Consider the following 21,249-nt stretch of genomic DNA (forward strand, 5'->3'; position numbering starts at 1 on the left):
GTGATTCGTGCCGGGTGCCTGTCCAATTAAAGTGAGTCACTGAGGTGCCTGAAAAATTGCTGGGATGCAGACTCAAGTCATCGACCATTTCAGACTATCTTAGGACGGGGTCAGGGTCCTGGGCGATGTGACGTATGTGTGTGTGGTGTGGTGTGTGGTGTGTGTGGTGTGTGTCTACGAGTGTGTGTGTGTCTTTGTAAATTATTTATCTACTGTATGTGTAGCACGATGACAGATGACACAGAGCTGTCACAGTCCCTGTCCCCGTCCCCCTCCACCCCGCCCTCGTCCTGTGTTGTCTTGGTATCCATGGTCAGGCCAGGGGAAACAGAGTCTTAGTCAGGGTGACTGACTCATTCTGTCAAGTGCATTTTTGCCATCCATGCATAGTGTCCGGTCAGAGCTCCTGCATTCCCTCACAATCACAATCAGTATGACTGTAGAGTCTCTGTCAGCATCACTACTCTGTAACGCCCACCTGGCTGTAGAAGTCAAACCATAAGCTTATACCTGCCTTGATACCTGAAAGGAAGCGGTCCAACTCGTTGTCATGGAACTAAGTTAGTTCTTACTCATTGATATCTGTCTGGTGTGCAGAAATATTTAAGCTCTGAAATCATGAAGTGAAATATACAGGAAAAGCAATATGTGTATCACCAATACAGCCCAAAAGCATCCATTCATTGACAGACTATATACGTACAGGGGTAGGCAACTAGATTCAGCCCCGGGGCAATTTCTGTCATAGCTATGTCACGCCCTGGCCTTAGTTATCTTTGTTTTCTTTATTATTTTGGTTTGGTCAGGGTGTGACATGGGGGATTTATGTGCTTTGTCTTGTATAGGGGTTTTGTATGTTTATGGGGCTGTTTCCTTTCTAGTTAGTTTTGTATTTTTTGGGGGCTGTGTCCTTTCTAGGTAGTTTTGTATTTTTTGGGGCTGTGTCCTTTCTAGGTAGTTTTGTATGTTTATGGGGCTGTTTCCTTTCTAGGTAGTTTTGTATGTTAATGGGGCTGTGACCTGTCTAGGTAAATTGTATGTCTATGGTGGCCTAGATTGGTTCTCAATTAGAGGCAGCTGTCTATCGTTGTCTCTGATTGGGAACCATATTTAGGCAGCCATATTCTTTGGGTATTTTGTGGGTGTTTGTTTCCTGTCTTTGTGTTTTCTGCACCAGTTAGGACTGTTTCGGGTTTGCCACGTTTATTGTTTTGTATTCTGTTCATGTTTAGTTTTCTTATTAAAAAACATGAACTCTAACCACACTGCGTTTTGGTCCGATCCTTGTTTCACCTCTTCAGAGGAAGAGGAGGAAATCTGCCGTTACAGAACCACCCACCACAACAGGACCAAGCGGCATGAAAAGCAGCAACAGCAGGAGAGGCAGCAGCAGCAGCAACAGCAAGAGAGGCAGAACTATTTGGAAAAATGGACTTGGGAGGAGATCCTAGATGGGAAAGGACCCTGGGCACAGCCAGGAGAATATCGCCGCCCCAAGGAAGAGCTGAAGGCGGAGAGGCGCTGGTATGAGGAGGCAGCACGGCGGCGCGGATGGAAGCCCGAGAGTCAGCCCCAAAAATGTATTGGGGGGAGGCACACAGGAAGTGTGGCGAAGCCAGGTAGGAGACATGCGCCAACTTCCTGTGCTTAACGGAGGGCGAGAGAGACCGGGCAGGCACCGGGTTATGCTGTGGAGCGCACGGTGTCCCCAGTGCGGGTGCATAGCCCGGTGCGGTACATACCAGCTCCTCGTATCGGCCGGGCTAGAGTGGGCATCGAGCCAGGTGCCATGAAGCCGGCTCTACGCAACTGGTCTCCAGTGCGTCTCCTTGGGCCGGCGTACATGGCACCAGCCTTGTGCATGGTGTCCCCGGTTCGCCTGCACAGCCCAGTGCGGGCTATTCCACCTCGCCGCACTGGCAGGGAGCATTCAACTGACCGGGAGCATTCAACCAGGTAAGGTTGGGCAGGCTCGGTGCTCAAGAAATCCAGTGCGCCTGCACGGTCCGGTCTATCCAGTACCACCTCCACGCACCAGCCCTCCGGTGGCAGCTCCCCGCACTCGCCCTGAGGTGCGTGTCCTCGGCCCAGTACCACCAGTGCTGGTACCACGCACCAGGCCTACAGTGCGCCTCGTCTGTCCAGCGCTGCCAGAGCCTTCCCCCCCTCTCCAGCGCTAGCAGAGTCTCCCGTCTGTCCAGAGCTGCTAGAGTCTCCCATCTGTCCAGAGCTGCTAGAGTCTTCCGTCTGTCCAGAGCTGCTGGAGTCTCCCGTCTGTCCAGAGCTGCTGGGGTCTCCCGTCTGTCCAGAGCTTCCGGAGTCTCCCGTCTGTCCAGAGCTTCCGGAGTCTCCCGTCTGTCCAGAGCCGCCGGAGTCTCCCGTCTGCAAGGAGCCGCCGGAGCCGCCAGTCTGCCAGGAGCCACCAGAGCCGCCAGTCTGCAAGGAGCCGCTGGAGCCGCCAATCTGTCCAGAGCCGCCGGAGCCGCCAGTCTGCAAGGAGCCGCCGGAGCCGCCAGTCTGCAAGGAGCCGCCGGAGCCGCCAGTCTGCCAGGAGCCGCCAGAGCCGCCATTCAGCCAGGAGCTGCCAGAGCCGTCAGTCAGCCAGGAGCCGCCAGGAGCCGCCAGTCTGCCAGGAGCCGCCAGAGGAATACAAAGCATAGCACTCCTCTGGCGGCTCCTGGCAGACTGGCGGCTCAGGCGGCTCCTGGCAGACTGGCGGCTCCGGCGGCGGCAGTCTGCCAGGAGCCGCCTGAGCCGCCAGTCTGCCAGGAGCCGCCAGAGGAGTGCTACTTGAGAACAGATTTCATAAATTAAAACACTTCTGTTGATCAAAAAACTCAAATCTATAGTGGAGGAGTACAGAGATGTACATAACTGGATCAAATCAACCTCGGTCCCTTTTTGTATTCCATCAGTCCCTTCTCATTGTGCTTTGAGAGATCGATTCCAACAGACCCTGATCGACACCCCTATGATGCTGCCTCCTTGGCATACAGGCTTTGATTAACAGCCTGCAGGATGTTCAGCAGCCTCCAGCAGGCCTGGTTCACAGCCTCCAGCAGGCCTGGTTCACAGCCGCCAGCAGGCCTGGTTCACAGCCTCCAACAGGCCTGGTTCACAGCCGCCAGCAGGCCTGGTTCACAGCCGCCAGCGGGCCTGGTTCACAGCCTCCAACAGGCCTGGTTCACAGCCTCCAGACATGCAGACCTGGTTCATAGATTTCACTACACTCTTAGAAAAAAGGGTTCCAAAATAGTTATTTGGCTGTCCCAATAGGATAACCTTTTTTTGGTTGCATGTAGAACCCTTTTTGGTTCCAGGTAGAACTCTTTTGGAATCCATGTAGAACCCTCTGTAGAAAGGGTTCTACATGGAACCAAAAAAGGTTTTTACCTGGAACCAAAAAGTGTTCTACATACAACCAAAACAGGTTCTTCAAATGGTTTTCCTATGGGTACAGACGAAGAACCCTTTAAGGTTCTAGGTAGCACCTTTGTTTATAGGAGTGTGGGCCTGGTTCGCAGGGACACAGCAGCCCAACTGAACCTCCAGCTGCCGCTGAGACACAGAGCGGAGGGAGAGGAGACGGGGTCGAAGGAACCCGGGAAGAGAGAGGCAGGCCCAGATCACTTCAACAGAAATCACTTCTGCCTGGTGTTTTATACACTTTACGAGTTACATGGATGCCTCTATATCATGCTCCCGGTTAAAAGGCTGTCAGACAACCACCTCTCGTAAAGCTAGGTTTACAGGTGTGTGACTTGATGCTCAGATAATATACACACACACTTGTCGCAGACACACACACACTTGTTACAGACACACACACACTTGTGAAACACACAGGCACACATAGACAAAGGCACACACACACATTTCTGAGTCTGCAACACTCTATTTTCTCTTCCTCTATTCCACAGGATATTAGTTATGGAGGGCCCCTGTCATGTAACAGAATAACACATCCAGAGTTTACTGTACTGTATCATCATTCTGGAGGAGTTCCTGAAACTGCTGGCCCCTGCTGGTTAAAACTCATTGCTAACCGCTGAACAGTGTGTCTTGACTTCACAGCTAAACATCTTACTTTGGACAACGTCACTGATTTCCGCTGAGGGTGAGAAGGGAAGCCAGGAGACGGATGGATGGATGTTGTCTCCATGCTACAATGACAACAGCATGCAATACAGCTGTTTCAAAGCTTCCCACTGGGCACACACTGGTCGAATCAACTTTGTTTCCACATAATTTCAATGAAATTACGTTGAACCAACATGGAAAAGGCATTGAACTGAAGTCTGTGCCAAGTGGGTCGAGGCATTACCAAGACAGGATACAATTTCACATGAATGTATATGAGAGAGCCTGGAGTGTTATGAGGTGGTTTCCATTTCCAGCAGTTGGAACTAAGCATTTAGAGTCGCTTTGCATTTGTTCATCAGCAGATATAAACATACTCCCCCCACAGTCTACTTAAGCAATAAGGCACAAGGGGGTGTGGTATATGGCCAATGTACAACAGTGAGGGCTGTTTTTATGCACGACACAACGCTGTCAGCCAATCAGCATTCAGGACTCAAACCACCCAGTTTATATTAACGTATGACCATCCCAGGAAAGGACTTAATGGTTTGCATTTACACAACTCACATTTCCAGCTATTTGTCGCTCCCATTCTGATTACTGTGCTGGTTTCAATCTTTCAGAATGCATGGGAGTAAATAACCATTAAGGAGGAAGTAGAATTTGGCTGGTATAAAAAGCAACATCAACACAACCAACCTGGATATGAGTTTGAGACATCCTTATCTCCACTCTGCATAAGGAGTCTGGTTCCATTCCCACTGTATACAGTATGAATACAGAGTGGAGTTGAATTGATTCAGCTGTCGTGAATTTTCTGTTTAGTGTGAGAATGTATAATGTGGCGAAATGAAACAAATGAACGGTTTTATGTCGTTTTATGAGCCTCGTACTCTTAAATTACCACAAAATGACTCCGTGACAATCCCCATCCTCTGTTCTCTCCTATAGCGTATTCCAGAGTAATCTCTCTCTCACTCTCTCTGTCTCTTTCTCCAACCATCCCCCCCTCTCTCTCTCTCTCTCTCTCTCTCTCTCTCTCTCTCTCTCTCTCTCTCTCTCTCATTCCAACCATCCCCCTCTCCCCCTCTCTCTCTCTCATTCCAACCATCCCCCTCTCCCCCCCTCTCTCTCTCTCTCTCTCTCTCTCTCTCTCTCTCTCTCATTCCAACCATCTCTCTCTCATTGCTCATTTTTAAATCTATGAATTTCTGAACTTCATTTCCCTGGTTTTTCCCGAGCCTCAGGGGCCATTCTCATTCCATCACTTCTCTTTTTTCACCTCGTTTCCTCTCCTCCCTCCTGAGTGAACAGTGGAGACAGGATGTGAGGTGACGTGTGGTCCGGGAGGTTAGGCCAGCAGGAGGATGGGCACGATGGGCACACAGGCATGGGGAGGGGAGAGGCTTGGGCACTGCACTGAGCTCACAGGGCACCCCTGCCAAAACAGGCAGCGGAGGGTCAGTAGCAGTGCAATTTCCTTCCCACACACGACACGACCACAGGGCACATCGTGATACCTCTCACTTTAAGGGTCCGTGCCACAGAATTAGCCATGCCTGTCCCCTGAAGAGGCTGTGGTGCACTGCTCAGGGTTACTGTGCCTTCTCATGTGAGACCCTGTGCTGTTAAAAGATACCCTCAAATGTTCCTTCAAGGGACTTGACTGGTGAAAACAGCAGCACTTATGCCTTGAGGGCCCTTTTGAGAGGCAGCACAGAGGGAAGGAGAGAGGAGTACAGCTCCCTCCCCCCTCTCTTCATCTCTCTCACTCTCTGTTATCCCCCCTCAGAGCTTCCCCTCTGCCTGTAGGTTTTAGGTCTCCTCTATGGGTGATTCTCTTCACTATGTGTTTACCAGTGTTTTAATATACAGCACACACATTTCATGAAATGATGAATATGATTAACTAAATTGATTCAGAGGACATTCGCCTGCGACATTATACTTTTTTTTACCAACTTAGGCCTCCTTTAATGAATATAAACTCTGATTATCAAATGGAGATATAGTTGGGTAAAATTATGCGTTCACAGTATCCTATGGATATGAATGCACAGCTGATTTGAGCGAAACAAACATGTTAATTGCTCTGTTATCCAACCTAATAAACATATTAACTGCTTCGTTATCCAACCTAATAAACGTATTAACTGCTTTGTTATCCAAACGAATTAATGTATTAACTGCTCTGTTATCCAACCTAATAAACGTATTAACTGCTTTGTTATCCAACCTAATAAACGTATTAACTGCTTTGTTATCCAACCTAATAAACGTATTAACTGCTTTGTTATCCAACCTAATAAACGTTTTAACTGCTCTGTTATCCAACCTAATAAACGTATTAACTGCTTTGTTATCCAACCTAATAAACGTATTAACTGCTTTGTTATCCAACCTAATAAACGTTTTAACTGCTCTGTTATCCAACCTAATAAACGTATTAACTGCTTTGTTATCCAACCTAATAAACGTATTAACTGCTTTGTTATCCAACCTAATAAACGTTTTAACTGCTCTGTTATCCAACCTAATAAATGTATTAACTGCTCTGTTATCCAACCTAATAAATGTATTAACTGCTTTGTTATCCAACCTAATAAATGTATTAACTGCTCTGTTATCCAACCTAATAAATGTATTAACTGCTCTGTTATCCAACCTAATTAATGTATTAACTGCTCTGTTATCCAACCTAATAAATGTATTAACTGCTTTGTTATCCAACCTAATAAATGTATTAACTGCTCTGTTATCCAACCTAATTAATGTATTAACTGCTCTGTTATCCAACCTAATAAATGTATTAACTGCTTTGTTATCCAACCTAATTAATGTATTAACTGCTCTGTTATCCAACTTAATAAAGCAGAAGGCCCATCAACATAGTTAAAAAAAAAAAAAAAATTGTAATCACATTTTTAGGGATTAGTTCAAACTGTGACTCTATCATGCGCCTTAATATTATGATTGGCTTTTTGAAATATCCCGAACTGATTTTCAATATTTTCTCTCTTGGGGGGGGCGGACGGACTCGACGCCATCAGTGAAGAAACAAACTGCAATTAATCAGAGGGCCTGTCTGAACATAATGCAACCAGTCAAATTGCCTGTCTGAATATCATGATGCAAATAATTGTCTTCCCTGGACGGTTACCTCTAAAATACTCCCTCCTCTGCAGAACTTCCTTTCAGTCACTAGAATAGTATAGCTATCTTCAAGGACATTCCGTTCCCTTCCGGCTACCTGGATAAGGCACTAAATAAACTTCAGTTAGTGCTAAATACGGCTGCTAGAATCTTGACTACGACCCCAAAATTTGATCAGTGCTAACTTCCTTCCCTGCACTGGTTTCCTGTTGAAACTTGAAACGGGTCGGTTGAGCTAACATAGGTTAATGCGATTAGCATGAGTTTGTAAGTAACAAGAACATTTCCCAGGACATAACACATGTCTGATATTGGCAGAAAGCTTCAATTCTTGTTAATCTAACTGCACTGTCCGATTTACAGTAGCTATTACAGTGACATAACACCATGCTATTGTTTGAGGAGAGTGCACAGTTTTGAACATGTAAAGTTATTAATAACCAAATTAGGCACAGTTGGGCAGTCTTGATATGAAATGTTGAACAGAAATGCAATGGTTCAATGGATTAGTCTAAAACTTTGCACATACACTGCTGCCATCTAGTGGCCAAAATCTAAATTGCAACTGGGCTGGAATAATACATTATGGCCTTTCTCTTGTATTTCAAAGATGATATTACAAAGAAATACAAAATAACAGTTGTTTTTTTCTTTGTATTATCTTTTACCCATCTATTGTGTTATATTCCCGTACATTCCTTTCACATTTCCATAAACTACAAAGTGTTTCCTTTCAAATGGTACCAAGAATATGCATATCCTTGCTTCAGGGCCTGAGTTACAGGCAGTTAGATTTGGGTATATAATTTTAGACGAAAGTTGAAAAAAGGGGTGGATCCTTAAGAGGTTTAAGTCATTACTGAAGATTAATCTCTTCAGTAGGTCCTATGATTGAGTGTAGTATGGCTCAGGGGTGCGAAGGTGAACGGCAAGGCACTGGAGCGACGAACCACCCTTGCTGTCTATGCCTGGCCGGCTCCCCTCAGGGGGGCTGAGTCACTGGCTTACTAGTGCTCTTCCTTTGCCGTCCCTAGGAGGGGTGTGTCACTTGAGTGGGTTGAGTCACAGATGTGATCTTCCTGTACGGTTTTGTGCCCCCCTCGGGCTCGTGTGGTGGAGGAGATGTTCGTGGGCTATACTCAACATTGTCTCAGGGTAGTACGTTGGTTTATATCCCTCTAGTGCTTTGGCAAAGTGGGTGGGGTTATATCCTGCCTGGTTGGCCCTCTCCGGAGGTATCGTTGGATGGGGCGACAGTGTCCTCCGACCCACCCCTGTCTCAGTCTCCAGTATCTATGCTGCAATAGTTTATGTGCCGGGGGGCTAGGGTCAGTCTGTCATATCTGGTGTAATTCTCCTATGTGAATTTAAGTATGCTCCCTCTAATTCTCTCTCTCCCTCTCTCCCTCCCCTCCCGGAGGACCTGAGCCCTAGGATCATGCCTCAGGACTACCTGGCCTGATGACTCCTGGCTGACCCCAGTCCACATGCTCGTGCTGCTGCTCCAGTTTCAACTATTCTGCCTGCGGCTAGGGAACCCTGACCTGTTCACCGGATGTGCTACCTTATCCCGGACCTGCTGTTTTCGACTCTCTCTCTACCGCACCTGCTGCCTTGACCTCTGAATGCTCGGCTATGAAAATCCAACTGACATTTACTCCTGAGGTGCTGACCTGTTGCATCCTCTACAACCACTGATTATTATTTGACCCTGCTGGTCATCTATGAACATTTGAACATCTTGAAGAACAATCTGGCCCTATTTCCTATATGGAAATAACTATTGCCCCCTCTGGAAACATCAACTCTTTAACAGGTGCAGTAGCATCCGCTTACCTCCAGGGCTCTCCTCTTGCTAGTGAGCAGCTTGGCAATGTCTCGTGCCACCCTCTCCACCAGGTCCTTGGGATTGTTCCTCTTGATGTCAAACTGACTCTTCTTCTCATTGTAAATCTACAGAGAGAACACAGGAGTCAAAGATTAGTTCAAAATGTCTGTCAGTTTCTGATGTGAGTCATGAGAGCAACGTAACACTGGCCATTGCTATGCTGTCTATTTTCAACATAGCACACACACACTTAGCAGGTCATTTCATGTAGCTAATAGGGCAGAGCTGTCCTTATTGACAGTGCACCCTAACCAGCCGACGTCTGTGGGGTAATACCAAGCCAAGATCCCTTAGTGAAAAGTGATAATGAACGTAATAGGGAGAGACAAAGACAGAAGCGCGTGACCAGAAACGAGAACAGGGGCGATGACAGCCAACCAGAAGCCAGAATCATGACAGATGTTTGTCCACACAGAGAGGCTGTGCACATCTTTATGGGCTCTGGCCAAAAGTAGTGCTGCATTATAGGCTATAGGGATATACTGTAGGATGCCATGTCAGACCCAGCCAGAGAAATGGACTCTTCTCCCAGTATCCTCTGTTTCACCTGAACAAGTAGTCCTCAGCAGTGGTTCTGGGTCTGAGCTCTGGCAGGCAGACATGCTCTGTGGTCCACAGCAGGCCACGTCCCTTGGGTTTAAAACTGATCCTGACTGCCATATAAGACACTACACTGTGGTGCAATACGGCACACTTTCACACTGCAAAACCACCCTCACTCTGGCTTGGTGGGTTTGTAGTACACTCTTAGAAAAAAGGGTTCTAAAAGGATTATTCAGCTGTCCCTATAGGATACCCCTTTTTTAATTCTAGGTAGAACCCTTTTTGGTCCTATTTAGAACCCTTTTGGGTTCCATGTAGAAACCTCTGTGGAAAGGGTTCTACATGGAACCAAAAAAGGTTCTTCAAAGGGTTCTCCTATGGGGATAGCCAAATAACCCTTTCAGGTTCTAGATAGTGCTATTTTTTAAGAGTGTAGGACTATTTCACAAGCCTTTTTTCATGTACAGTTGATGTGATTAGACTACGTACATTGGGGCTGAGTAAGCCATGTGTAATAAGGAGAAAGCAATGTGTGGGAATGTGTTTTGATGATTAATTCATTTACATACTCTCTCTTGATTGGTGCATTAATAAAAGTGAAATTACAACCACAGAAATCTGATTTACTTCCTCTTGTACTTCCTGAAAAATTGTGGAGGGGTAATAATTAAGGCCCGAGGAGGTGTGGTATATGGCCAATATACCACAGCTAAGGGCTTTTCTTAGGCACGACGCAATGCAATGCCACAAACCCCCGAGGTGCCTTATTGCTATTATAAACTGGTTACCAACGTAATTAGAGCAGTATAAATACCCGTGGTATACGGTCTGATATTCCACGGCTGTCAGCCAATCAGCACTCAGGGTTCGAACCCCCCAGTTTATAAATAACTATCATTAATAGGAGCTATTTATATGCTGAGATTTACGTGTTTTGTGTGCAGCGATTAGAAGAGGAAAATGTCAGCCTCCATCACCCATGATCCATCACTGTCAGGCTAAAAGGTAGGTGTGCAGAGAGGCAGCCAGTAAAATCTGAACTCATCATGAGGGGCCACTGTGGCTCGCGGGTCTGGGTACCCACATCCATACCCACACATGCAGTCAGAGCTGGCCCTAGCCTTTTTGGGGCCGTACGTTACAGTTTGTTTGGGGGCCCCGCCTCTTTGCGAGCAAAAGATTGATAGCGGAGAGACTTTTGAAAAGAAATTCATGTCCTGAAATTCTACACATTTTACCATAGGGTGGAGATAAATGTTTAGATAGCCGGCCGCTAGACTAACTTACCAATCCAAAAAATGATTGGCAGACATGGGCTAATTGAGTGACTGCTGATCCATGAACAGACTTCGAATGGATCCGCAGGCCTACAAAAGGGAGGCCAGGCCTGCGGGCAACCAGTTGCCCACTCCTGGCCTATATTGTCTTGTTGTGTCTGGCTAAATGGTCAAGAAGAGTTTTTATTTCACCTTTATTTAACCAGAAAGTCAGGAGGTGAGAAGAGCTTTTTCCCAGTGGAGATATAAACATACTGCTGTAGGTGTATGGAAGCAGAAGATTTGGACATACTGCTGTAGGTGTATGGAAGCAGAAGATATGGACATACTGCTGTAGGTGTATGGAAGCAGAAGATATGGACATACTGCTGTAGGTGTATGGAAACAGAGGTTCTCTCCTTTATGACTCCTGTATGTGAATGCTGTAGTTTTAAATCAGACAGGTGTTTCTATTCCCCAGATGTTCCTGTGTTTCCTTCATTCCGTACTTCAATTACCCACCCAGGAAAAGTCATTAGCCTGCACTGCGTAACTCACCAATGCACTGACACACACACAGTGTGTGTGTGTGTCCCCTCAAACCCACAGACCAATAATCAGGTGAACGCGTATGTACGCACTGTCACACCCTGACCTTAGTATTCTTTGTTTTCTTTATTGTTTTGGTTAGGTCAGGGTGTGACATGGGTGATGTATGTGTTTTTGTACTGTCTAGGGGTTTTGTAGGTTTATGGGGTTGTTTCACCATCTAGGTGTTTATGTATGTCTATGGTTGCCTAGATTGGTTCTCAATTAGCGGCAGCTGTTTATCGTTGTCTCTGATTTAGGCAGTCATCTTCTTTGGGTACTTCGTGGGTTATTGTCTATGTCTAGTTGCCTGTGTCTACACATATGTAGTATAGCTTCATGTTCGTTTTTTTTTGTTTTGTAGTTTGTTTAGTGTCCATCTTCATTAAAATATAACATGTATTCAAATCACGCTGCGCCTTGGTCTCCTCCATTCAACGAACGTGACAGAATAACCCACCATAAAAGGACTAAGCAGCATGAATGGGAGGAACAGCGCTTAATGGCGAAATGGACCCGGGAGAAGGACGAATGGGTAACAACCTGGGAGGAGATTGAGAGTTGGTTGATCGATCCAGGGAGAGTACCAGAGCCTGCATGGGATTCTTTGGAACAGTGCGAGGAGGGATACAGGAGAATGGAGGAACGGCAAAGATATAAGGGTACACGGCTAGCACGGAAGCCCGAGAGGCAGCCCCAAGAAATGTTTTGGGAGGGGCACACGAGGAGATTGGCTAAGTCAGGTAGGAGACCTGAGCCAACTCCTCATGCTTACCGTGGGGAGTGTGTAACTGGTCAGGTACTGTGTTATGCAGAGATGCGCACTGTGTCTCCAGTGCGCATTTCTAGCCCGGTGCGCAATATTCCAGCTCCTCGCATTGGCCGGGCTAAAATGAGCATCCAGCCAGGACGGGTTGTGTCAGCTTTACACTCCAGACCTCCAGTACGCCTCCACAGCCCAGTACGTCCTGTTCCTGCTCCCCGCACTCGCCCTGAGGTGCGTGTCTCCAGCCCAGTACCACCAGTGCCAACACCACGCACCAGGCTTCCTGTGTGTCTCCAGAGCCCTGTACGCCTTGTTCCTCCTCCCCGCACTCGCCCTGAGGTGCGTGTCTCCAGTCCGGTACCACCAGTGCCGGGACCACACACCAGGCCACCAGTGAGCATCCAGGGTCCAGTACTCCCTGTTCCTGCTCCTCGCACTTGCCCTGAGGTGCGTGTCTTCGGCCCAGTACCACCAGTACCGGCACCACGCACCAGGCCTACAGTGCGCCTCGCCAGTCCAGAGCGTCCGGCAAGAGTACCCAGTCCAGAGCGTCCGGCTACAGTACCCAGTCCAGAGCGTCCGGCTACAGTACCCAGTCCAGAGCGTCCAGCTACAGTACCCAGTCCAGAACGTCCGGCTACAGTACCCAGTCCAGAGTGTCCGGCTACAGCACCTAGTCCAGAGCGTCCGGCAACAGTCTACAGACCGGAACCTCCTACGACGGGCCACAGACCGGAACCTACCACGACGGGTCGCAGTTCAGAACCTACCACGACGAGTCGCAGTCCGGAACATACCACGACGGGTCGCAGTCTGGAACCTACCATGACGGGTCGCAGTCTGGAACCTACCACAACGGGTCGCAGTCTGGAACCTACCACGGCGGGTCGCAGTCCGAAATTTCAGTTTTTATTTGCTAACATTTCTAAAAACCTGTTTTTACTTTGTCATTATGGGGTATTTTGTGTAGATTGATGAGGAGAAAAAAACATGAATCCATTTTAGAATAAGGCTGTAACGTAACAAAATGTGGAAAAAGAGAAGGGCTCTGAATACTTTCCGAATGCACTTTAAACAAAATAGACAGATGAAGGTAGACCTGCATCAGTAGCCTTCGAGATTTCACACTTTATTCTCCTCCTTTTATGAGATATACTGTACATTCATTATATCTACTAGACTGCAGCTAGCACCCTCTTCTGGACAGTCACATACACACTGGGCATGTTGTACCATTGTCTTAAGCCTCACTAGACTATATCTCTATCTGATACTATGAGCACAAACCTGTCTGAATGCTTGTAGTGTACTCTGCCTGCAACTCAGCAATAACAGCCCAACACAGACAAATGAAGTGGGATCGTATTGTACTGTGCTCGCAGCTCTGACAGATGCTAGCACCACGGAGAGAGAGGGGGATCCAGGTACTGTATCTCTATGGGGAACACTCGCTAATGAGCAGTCCTTGGCTGAAGCTCAAATGGCACCCGATTCCCAATGTAGTGCGCTACTAGAAGATTCTAGAAGAACCACACAACTAGTCTGACGACGGCTAGAGCCCTCTCCCAGGCATCCAGTTACATGTAAGTGGAGGTTGGTGGATCATACAGTATTTGGAAAGCAATATGTTTGGGATAGGGAAACACTTGGTACCACAAGTAAAAATGCTAAATTGAACATGTTCAATTCTCTATGAATTTATTTAGCTAGATATTTGCATACAGTACTGTGTGCAGTTTTCTTATAAAGTCATACTGACACGCTCTCAGCAGCATTCGTTACATTCAAATCCAACCCTTGTCATCACTTGTGAATTATTTGTGGATCTATTCAGAAAGGGAGAATTGCATACAGTTGAAATTGGAAGTGTTGGAGGGGGGCATGCTGTATGTATATCATAGCAGTGTTGGAGGGGGAATGCTGTATGTATATCATAGCAGTGTTTGAGGGGGCATGCTGTATGTATATCATAGCAGTGTTGGAGGGGGCATGCTGTATGTATATCATAGCAGTGTTTGAGGGGGCATGCTGTATGTATATCATAGCAGTGTTGGAGGGGGCATGCTGTATGTATATCATAGCAGTGTTGGAGGGGGAATGCTGTATGTATATCATAGCAGTGTTGGAGGGGGCATGCTGTATGTATATCATAGCAGTGTTGGAGGGGGCATGCTGTATGTATATCATAGCAGTGTTGGAGGGGGCATGCTGTATGCATATCATAGCAGTGTTGGAGGGGGCATGCTGTATGTATATCATAGCAGTGTTGGAGGGGGCATGCTGTATGTATATCATAGCAGTGTTGGAGGGGGCATGCTGTATGTATATCATAGCAGTGTTGGAGGGGGCATGCTGTATGTATATCATAGCAGTGTTGGAGGGGGCATGCTGTATGTATATCATAGCAGTGTTGGAGGGGGCATGCTGTATGTATATCATAGCAGTGTTTGAGGGGGCATGCTGTATGTATATCATAGCAGTGTTGGAGGGGGCATGCTGTATGTATATCATAGCAGTGTTGGAGGGGGCATGCTGTATGTATATCATAGCAGTGTTGGAGGGGGGCATGCTGTATGTATATCATAGCAGTGTCAGAAGCTCAAATAATGAAATGTGTGATTTGGACTGACTTCACAGTAAAAAGACATGACTATCAGTGATGTGACTGAGTCATGTCTATGATGCCCGGACAGTTTCCTGGATATGACTGTAATTAACACAGCAGAGGAGGAAACTGGCAGTTATGGTGGCTCTGCAGTGTGGATAGGGCCAATGGAGCCGGTTGGTCGCAACACTAGCACAGGATCTGAAAGAGTTGGCATGCCAATCCAAGCCAATATGCTCACCCTGGCAGTCATGAGAGTGACACACACATGTGTGGTGCACTCACACACGGATGATTAGCTATGATAACTGGTTGCTGTGTGCCAAGCTCAGAGTGTGTGAGTGTAAACACGCAGATGGAGAGTAGGGTGTGGTGACACTCCAGAGAATCTCTGTTAAAACAGGACTCTCTCTGCTCCATCTTTATCCAATCAGAGAGCCACCGTTCTCTGCTTGTCCAATCACAACTCAGCATCTCTTCCCCTCCGTGACTCTACTCCCGCTTCCTAAAAAAGAGTTGTGAAAGCTGCAAAATCATTTCAAACACCTCTATGTTCGCTATCTCAGAAATCCTCAAATGATTCTGCCATCAACACAATCTAAATAACTCCAAAGAGAAAAACTATAATAAATAAATATAAAGGAAAATTATGTTCGGCTCCCACTTTGTTGAAAAATAGAATTTTGTTTGTTGGGGCCTTTCTACTGTTTGCTCTGACAGCAGCCTATGTCTGTGTCTAAGAGACAGGACTGCTTATTGCTCTGTGAAGTCAGCCACAATAGGAGGCATCAGGCTGGTGCCAGCTGAGGGTGACAGAGACAGATGCCACATCATTAAGGAATATTAGCGGGCTCTGCCGAGCAGACCGAGCCAGTATCCACAGGCCCCGGGAACAGTTCAATAAGGGAGAACACAGGCAGGGAGAAATAACGGCACGACACGGCACCGCACAGCAGCCCCCCAGAGGAGCTTGATAAGACACAACAAACCAGGACCGCCAAGACCGACCGTCAGAGTTCAGTAAGACTGAGAAGACAGAACAGTCAGGGATGGCTGGCACTGGAGGCACGACCCTCCAGAGGATTTTAGTGAGACAGAACAGGAGAGTTGACTGCTATGGTGGCTGGCCTTAATGTGTCATTTAGAGTGTTCTGCTTTGTTGTTGAGTTGGGGGGGACACTGTCACAAAAAACCTTACAAGTATGTACAGAGAGAAAACATCACAAAAAAACATACATGGTAATATAACATATAAATACTGTAGGCCTATCCACTCTGCCACTAAAGTGGAGTCAAGAGACAGTGATCCAAGCCAGAGTGATCAACTGCAAAGCTACTGGTTCACTGAGTCAAACAGCCTGAGCATGGTGCATCACAGGAAACAAAAGCTAAATATTTACACACACTAGCCCTGAGGGAGAGGCTTATATTAGAGACACAGAGGAATAGAACGAGAAAGAAAGAGAGAATGAGAAAGAGAGAGAGAGAACGAGAGAGAGAGAACGAGAAAGAACGAGAGAGAGAGAAGGAGAGAGAGATATGAGGAGAGAGAGAGAGAGACAGAGAACATGATGTGTAACATGATCAGAGGGAATGTCAGCCAGGATAAACAAAATACACAAGTCACACACTCACACGCACACCTACATGCACACACTCATAAATATATATACACACACACACACACAGCGCTATGCCACATAGTCAGGCCTTTGCGTAGACAACACCCTGTCAGATCTACCTAGTGGAACCAAGGACAGGGGCACTGTATCCACCAGTATGTCTGTCTGTCTGTCTGTCTGCCTGTCTGTCTGTCTGTCTGTCTGTCTGTCTGTCTGTCTGTCTGTCTGTCTGTCTGTCTGTCTGTCTGTCTGTCTGTCTGTCTGTCTGTCTGTCTGTCTGTCTGTCTGTCTGTCTGTCTGTCTGTCTGTCTCTCTCTGTCTCTCTGTCTCTCTGTCTCTCTGTGTCTGTCTGTCCGTCAGTCTGTCTGTCTGTCTGATTCAAATGAAACTCCTCACCAGTGTGAATAGACCGTCTAATATCACCTGGCAACCAAGACACACACAAACATACAGACTGACAGACAGACAAACACAAACAGACTGACAAATGGGGCCAGATGGACAGATGGACAGATGGACCTGCAAACACTTACTGTAACTACTCTATGGCTCTTCATTCATTGATCACTTCAGCAAAATCAAAAGGTCATAGAGATTAACATACAGTATTCAACTCACCATACTGGCCCACAGCCAGCCAGTCAGCCAGACAGTTACTAACTCCCAGCCAGACAGAAAAAGGAATCAACCCCTTATTTTGAAAGAGTAGCCAGAGAGAGAGGGGAGAGAGCGAGAGAGGAGGAGAGCGAGAGAGGAGAGAGAGAGAGAGAGAGAGAGAGAGAGAGAGAGAGAGAGAGAGAGAGAGAGAGAGAGAGAGAGAGAGAGAGAGAGAGAGAGAGAGAGAGAGAAAGAAAGAAAGAAATAAAGAGAGCGAGAGAGAGAAATATGGAGCAGCAGTCTCCTCCTCTCCTCTCTTCACCATCCTTTCTCAGGTTATTGGTTATTCAGACAGAGATAAATTACACTCTTTTTTATGAACTTGCTGATGGTACGGAATAGTTTTTTTTCACCCAGTAGATTTTCTCAAATAGACAGCAACAGAATATGCTCTATAATGCTCTATAATTCTTTCATCCCCCTCTTCCCTCCCACTCTCTCAGCATCCCACTCTTCATCTTTCTCTCTCGCTTATTCCCTCCCAACCCAGCATATCATTTAAATAGCACTGTCATGCTAATGGCCAGCCAGAATCCATATCCAACACACAATCATACAAATGTTTTCTTCCATCCTATCACATTAGACCACAGTGGCCGCAGCATAGTAAAGCGCCCTAGTGTGTGTGTGTGTGTGTGTGTGTGTGTGTGAGTGTGTGTGTGTGCATCAGCATGTGTGTGTATGTGTGTGTATGTGTGTGTGTGTGTGTGTGTGTGTGTGTGTGTGTGTGTGTGTGTGTGTGTGTGTGTGTGTGTGTGTGTGTGTGTGTGTGTGCATCAGCATGTGTGTGTGTGTGTGTGTGTGTGTGTGTGTGTGTGTGTGTGTGTGTGTGTGTGTGTGTGTGTGTGTGTGTGTGTGTGTGTGTGTGTGTCAGGGCTGTGCTAGCCCTGCTGAGGAGGAGCCCCTGGGGGGCTCTCTGTTTGGCGTCTCCTCCACTTCCTGCTCATCTCCCTGATTACTGCTCCACTTCCACACCACTGATGAAGGCTGGCACCTGTCCATCACCCTGACTGAACGCTCACATCTCAACGCTGCTGCTATCAACACAAAGAGCCTAGCTCATCACTCGCTTCGTCTATCTATCACTCTGTCCCATCACTCGCTTCCTCTATCACCCTGTCTCTGTCTCTGTCTGGACTCTCCTCCTGTCTTCACCATCTCATCTGGTCTCCTCCCTGCTTCTCAGACCTATAGTCCACCTGTCCATTTCATTGGCCACATTACTAACACCTTCAGTCAATGTGTTTGCACGAGGTCATTGTAAAACTGGGACAATGTAATTGGGTTAACAGCTGTCATTATCTGGATGTACTGTTTTCATCTGACTGGTTTCTGACCAGGTTGTCATTATCTGGATGTACTGTTTTCATCTGACTGGTTTCTGACCAGGTTGTCATTATCTGGATGTACTGTTTTCATCTGACTGGTTTCTGACCAGGTTGTCATTATCTGGATGTACTGTTTTCATCTGACTGGTTTCTGACCAGGCTGTCATTATCTGGCCACAGTGACCATGGCTGCATCTTTTACCAATACAGTGCACTACTTTTGACCAGAGCCCATATGGGAATAGTGTGCCATTTGAGAGGCAGCCCATGACTGTCCTTCTGCTGTTACAGTATGTCCCAGTAGCAGGATGGTCTCCAACAGTATGTTTGAATTATCTCCTCTCTGACTTCCCATCCTGGGTCTGTCTTGGTAACCTTTCCATTCCCAAAACCCCTGAGCAGGTTTAAACGTTTTGCTATAATATAACACTCACTGCAAATTAAAGTAGCTGTAATCCTTCATCTCCATAGTACGTTCCCCTCTGAAAAAAACATCAGGAAATACAAGATAAGTAATGAGATGAAAGTAAGCAGTTAACAATGGAACAAAAAAATGGATTGGCTGAATGTTGGGGCGGATTTCATAGCTAGTGGTATTATAAAACTGGGAGAGGAGGTCAGCAGAGCAACATTATGTAACTGAGCTGGGGGAATATTGTGGTGTTAGGAGGATTCACAATACCACAATAATACCCTTACACTCCAGGCCATAAAATACTTCAAACCACATATTACACGTTCATAAGCATATTACACATTCACATTATGTTAAATTATTGCTGGTTAATTTGTGTCCTTTTAATCCATGAGTAATGACCATGAATATAGAACTAGAAAATGTTTTGTTCATATAATACATTCACTGTTCAGTGGAGGTCTAACATCATAAGCCTGGCACCCACCTGATAGACAGTTATTATGGCAGCCATTTTGTGCTGCCACTGCCACACTCAGCCTAAATCTCACTGTTCACAAAGGAGGGTGAGAGAAGGGACATTTCTGAGACAATTTAACACAGAGCGGATTACTTCCAAATACCCCAGAGTGAACATTTAACCCCTGTGCCTTTCGTAAAGTGACACAGGGATTTTGACTGACTCAGGGACTTCGTTTCACCTCCCATCGGGGGAGGGAGAGAAAAGAGAGAGAGGGAGAGAGAAGAGAGAGAGGGAGAGACCACTACAGTATAATGTCCTGCAGGCTTGCCCTTGGTTGTACCTCGGCTCCGCCCCCTTCCCCTCCTCCAGACTGCAGCATGTGCGGCTGTCTGCTGGGGCTGACAGAGAGCAGTAAGTAATTACACACAGAGCTAGGCCTAATTACACCACGACGGCTCTCCGTGTAACCTGCCAACAGGGTCACTGCTCTTAAAAGTGATGGCATTACAAGACCAGCCACACAGACCAGGCACAGGAGATAAGGAGTTTTAACACACCATGCTAATGTGTGTACTACTATAGAATGTGTACAGACTATGTTCCTTTTCCTGTCTAAGGGGAAGTAGAGATAAGGTATAGACACCCACATAACCTTCCAATAGAGATGTCTACCACCACCAACCCCTGGTTCTCTAGCCGCCGATGGCAGAGTGATACAGTAAACTGGACAAGTTCACACTGAGAGGAGATAATATCCTCATATTGAACACAGGGCCACTTTTACACCTCGCCAGACAGTCCCCCTTCAAACTGACTGTTTCCATGGAAACTTGGCACTTAATGACTGATAACAGAAAACAACCTGAAAAAGAGAGAGAGAGTAGAGAGGGAGAAGGAGAGGAGAGAGAGTAGAGAGAGAGAGAGTAGAGAGAGAGAGAGAGAGAGAGTAGAGAGAGAGAGTAGAGAGGGAGAACGAGAGGAGAGAGTAGAGAGAGAGAGTAGAGAGGGAGAACGAGAGGAGAGACAGAGAGTAGAGAGAGAGAATAGAGAGAGAGAGAGAGAGAGAGAGAGAGAGAGGGGAGAATGAGAGGAGAGAGAGAGAGAGAGAGAGAGAGAGAGAGAGAGAGAGTAGAGAGGGAGAACGAGAGGAGAGAGAGTAGAGAGAGAGAGAGAGTAGAGAGAGAGGGAGAGAGTAGAGAGAGGGAGAGAGTAGAGAGAGAGAGAGTAGAGAGAGAGAGAGTAGAGAGAGAGAGAGTAGAGAGAGAGAGAGAGAGAGAGAGAGAGAGAGAGGGAGAGAGAGAGAGAGAGAGAGAGAGAGAGAGAGAGAGAGAGAGAGAGAGAGAGAGAGTAGAGAGAGGGAGAGAGTAGAGAGAGGGTGAGAGTAGAGAGAGAGAGAGAGTAGAGAGAGAGAGAGAGTAGAGAGAGAGAGAGAGAGAGAGAGAGAGTAGAGAGAGAGAGAGAGAGGAGAGAGTAGAGAGAGAGAGAGTAGAGAGAGAGAGAGAGAGAGAGAGAGAGAGAGAGAGTAGAGAGAGGGAGAGAGAGTAGAGAGAGGGAGAGAGTAGAGAGAGGGAGAGAGTAGAGAGAGAGAGAGAGTAGAGAGAGGGAGAGAGTAGAGAGAGAGAGAGAGAGAGAGAGAGAGAGAGTAGAGAGAGAGAGAGAGTAGAGAGAGGGAGAGAGTAGAGAGAGAGAGAGAGAGAGAGAGAGAGAGGGGAGAGACGGAGAGAGTAGAGAGAGAGAGAGAGAGAGAGAGAGAGAGTAGAGAGAGAGGGAGAGAGTAGAGAGAGTAGAGAGAGGGAGAGAGGGAGAGAGTAGAGAGAGAGAGAGTAGAGAGAGAGAGAGAGTAGAGAGAGAGGGAGAGAGTAGAGAGAGAGAGAGAGAGAGA

The 21,249-nt window shown here is 46.9% G+C and overlaps 1 protein-coding gene across 4 annotated transcripts in view; it reads right to left on the bottom strand.

The window, feature by feature from the left end:
* Positions 1-21,249, bottom strand: part of LOC112263077 (voltage-dependent calcium channel subunit alpha-2/delta-2-like) — a 296,787-nt gene that overhangs the window by 208,050 nt on the left and 67,488 nt on the right. For all 4 annotated transcript variants that reach the window (XM_042331135.1, XM_042331134.1, XM_042331138.1 and 1 more), the window contains exon 3: positions 9,073-9,189. In XM_042331135.1, coding sequence (XP_042187069.1) covers positions 9,073-9,189 — 117 coding nt within the window. The remainder of the gene's footprint in view (positions 1-9,072; positions 9,190-21,249) is intronic.

Source organism: Oncorhynchus tshawytscha, linkage group LG02 (genome assembly GCF_018296145.1).
Source record: "Oncorhynchus tshawytscha isolate Ot180627B linkage group LG02, Otsh_v2.0, whole genome shotgun sequence".
NCBI classification, from domain to species: Eukaryota; Metazoa; Chordata; class Actinopteri; order Salmoniformes; family Salmonidae; genus Oncorhynchus; species Oncorhynchus tshawytscha.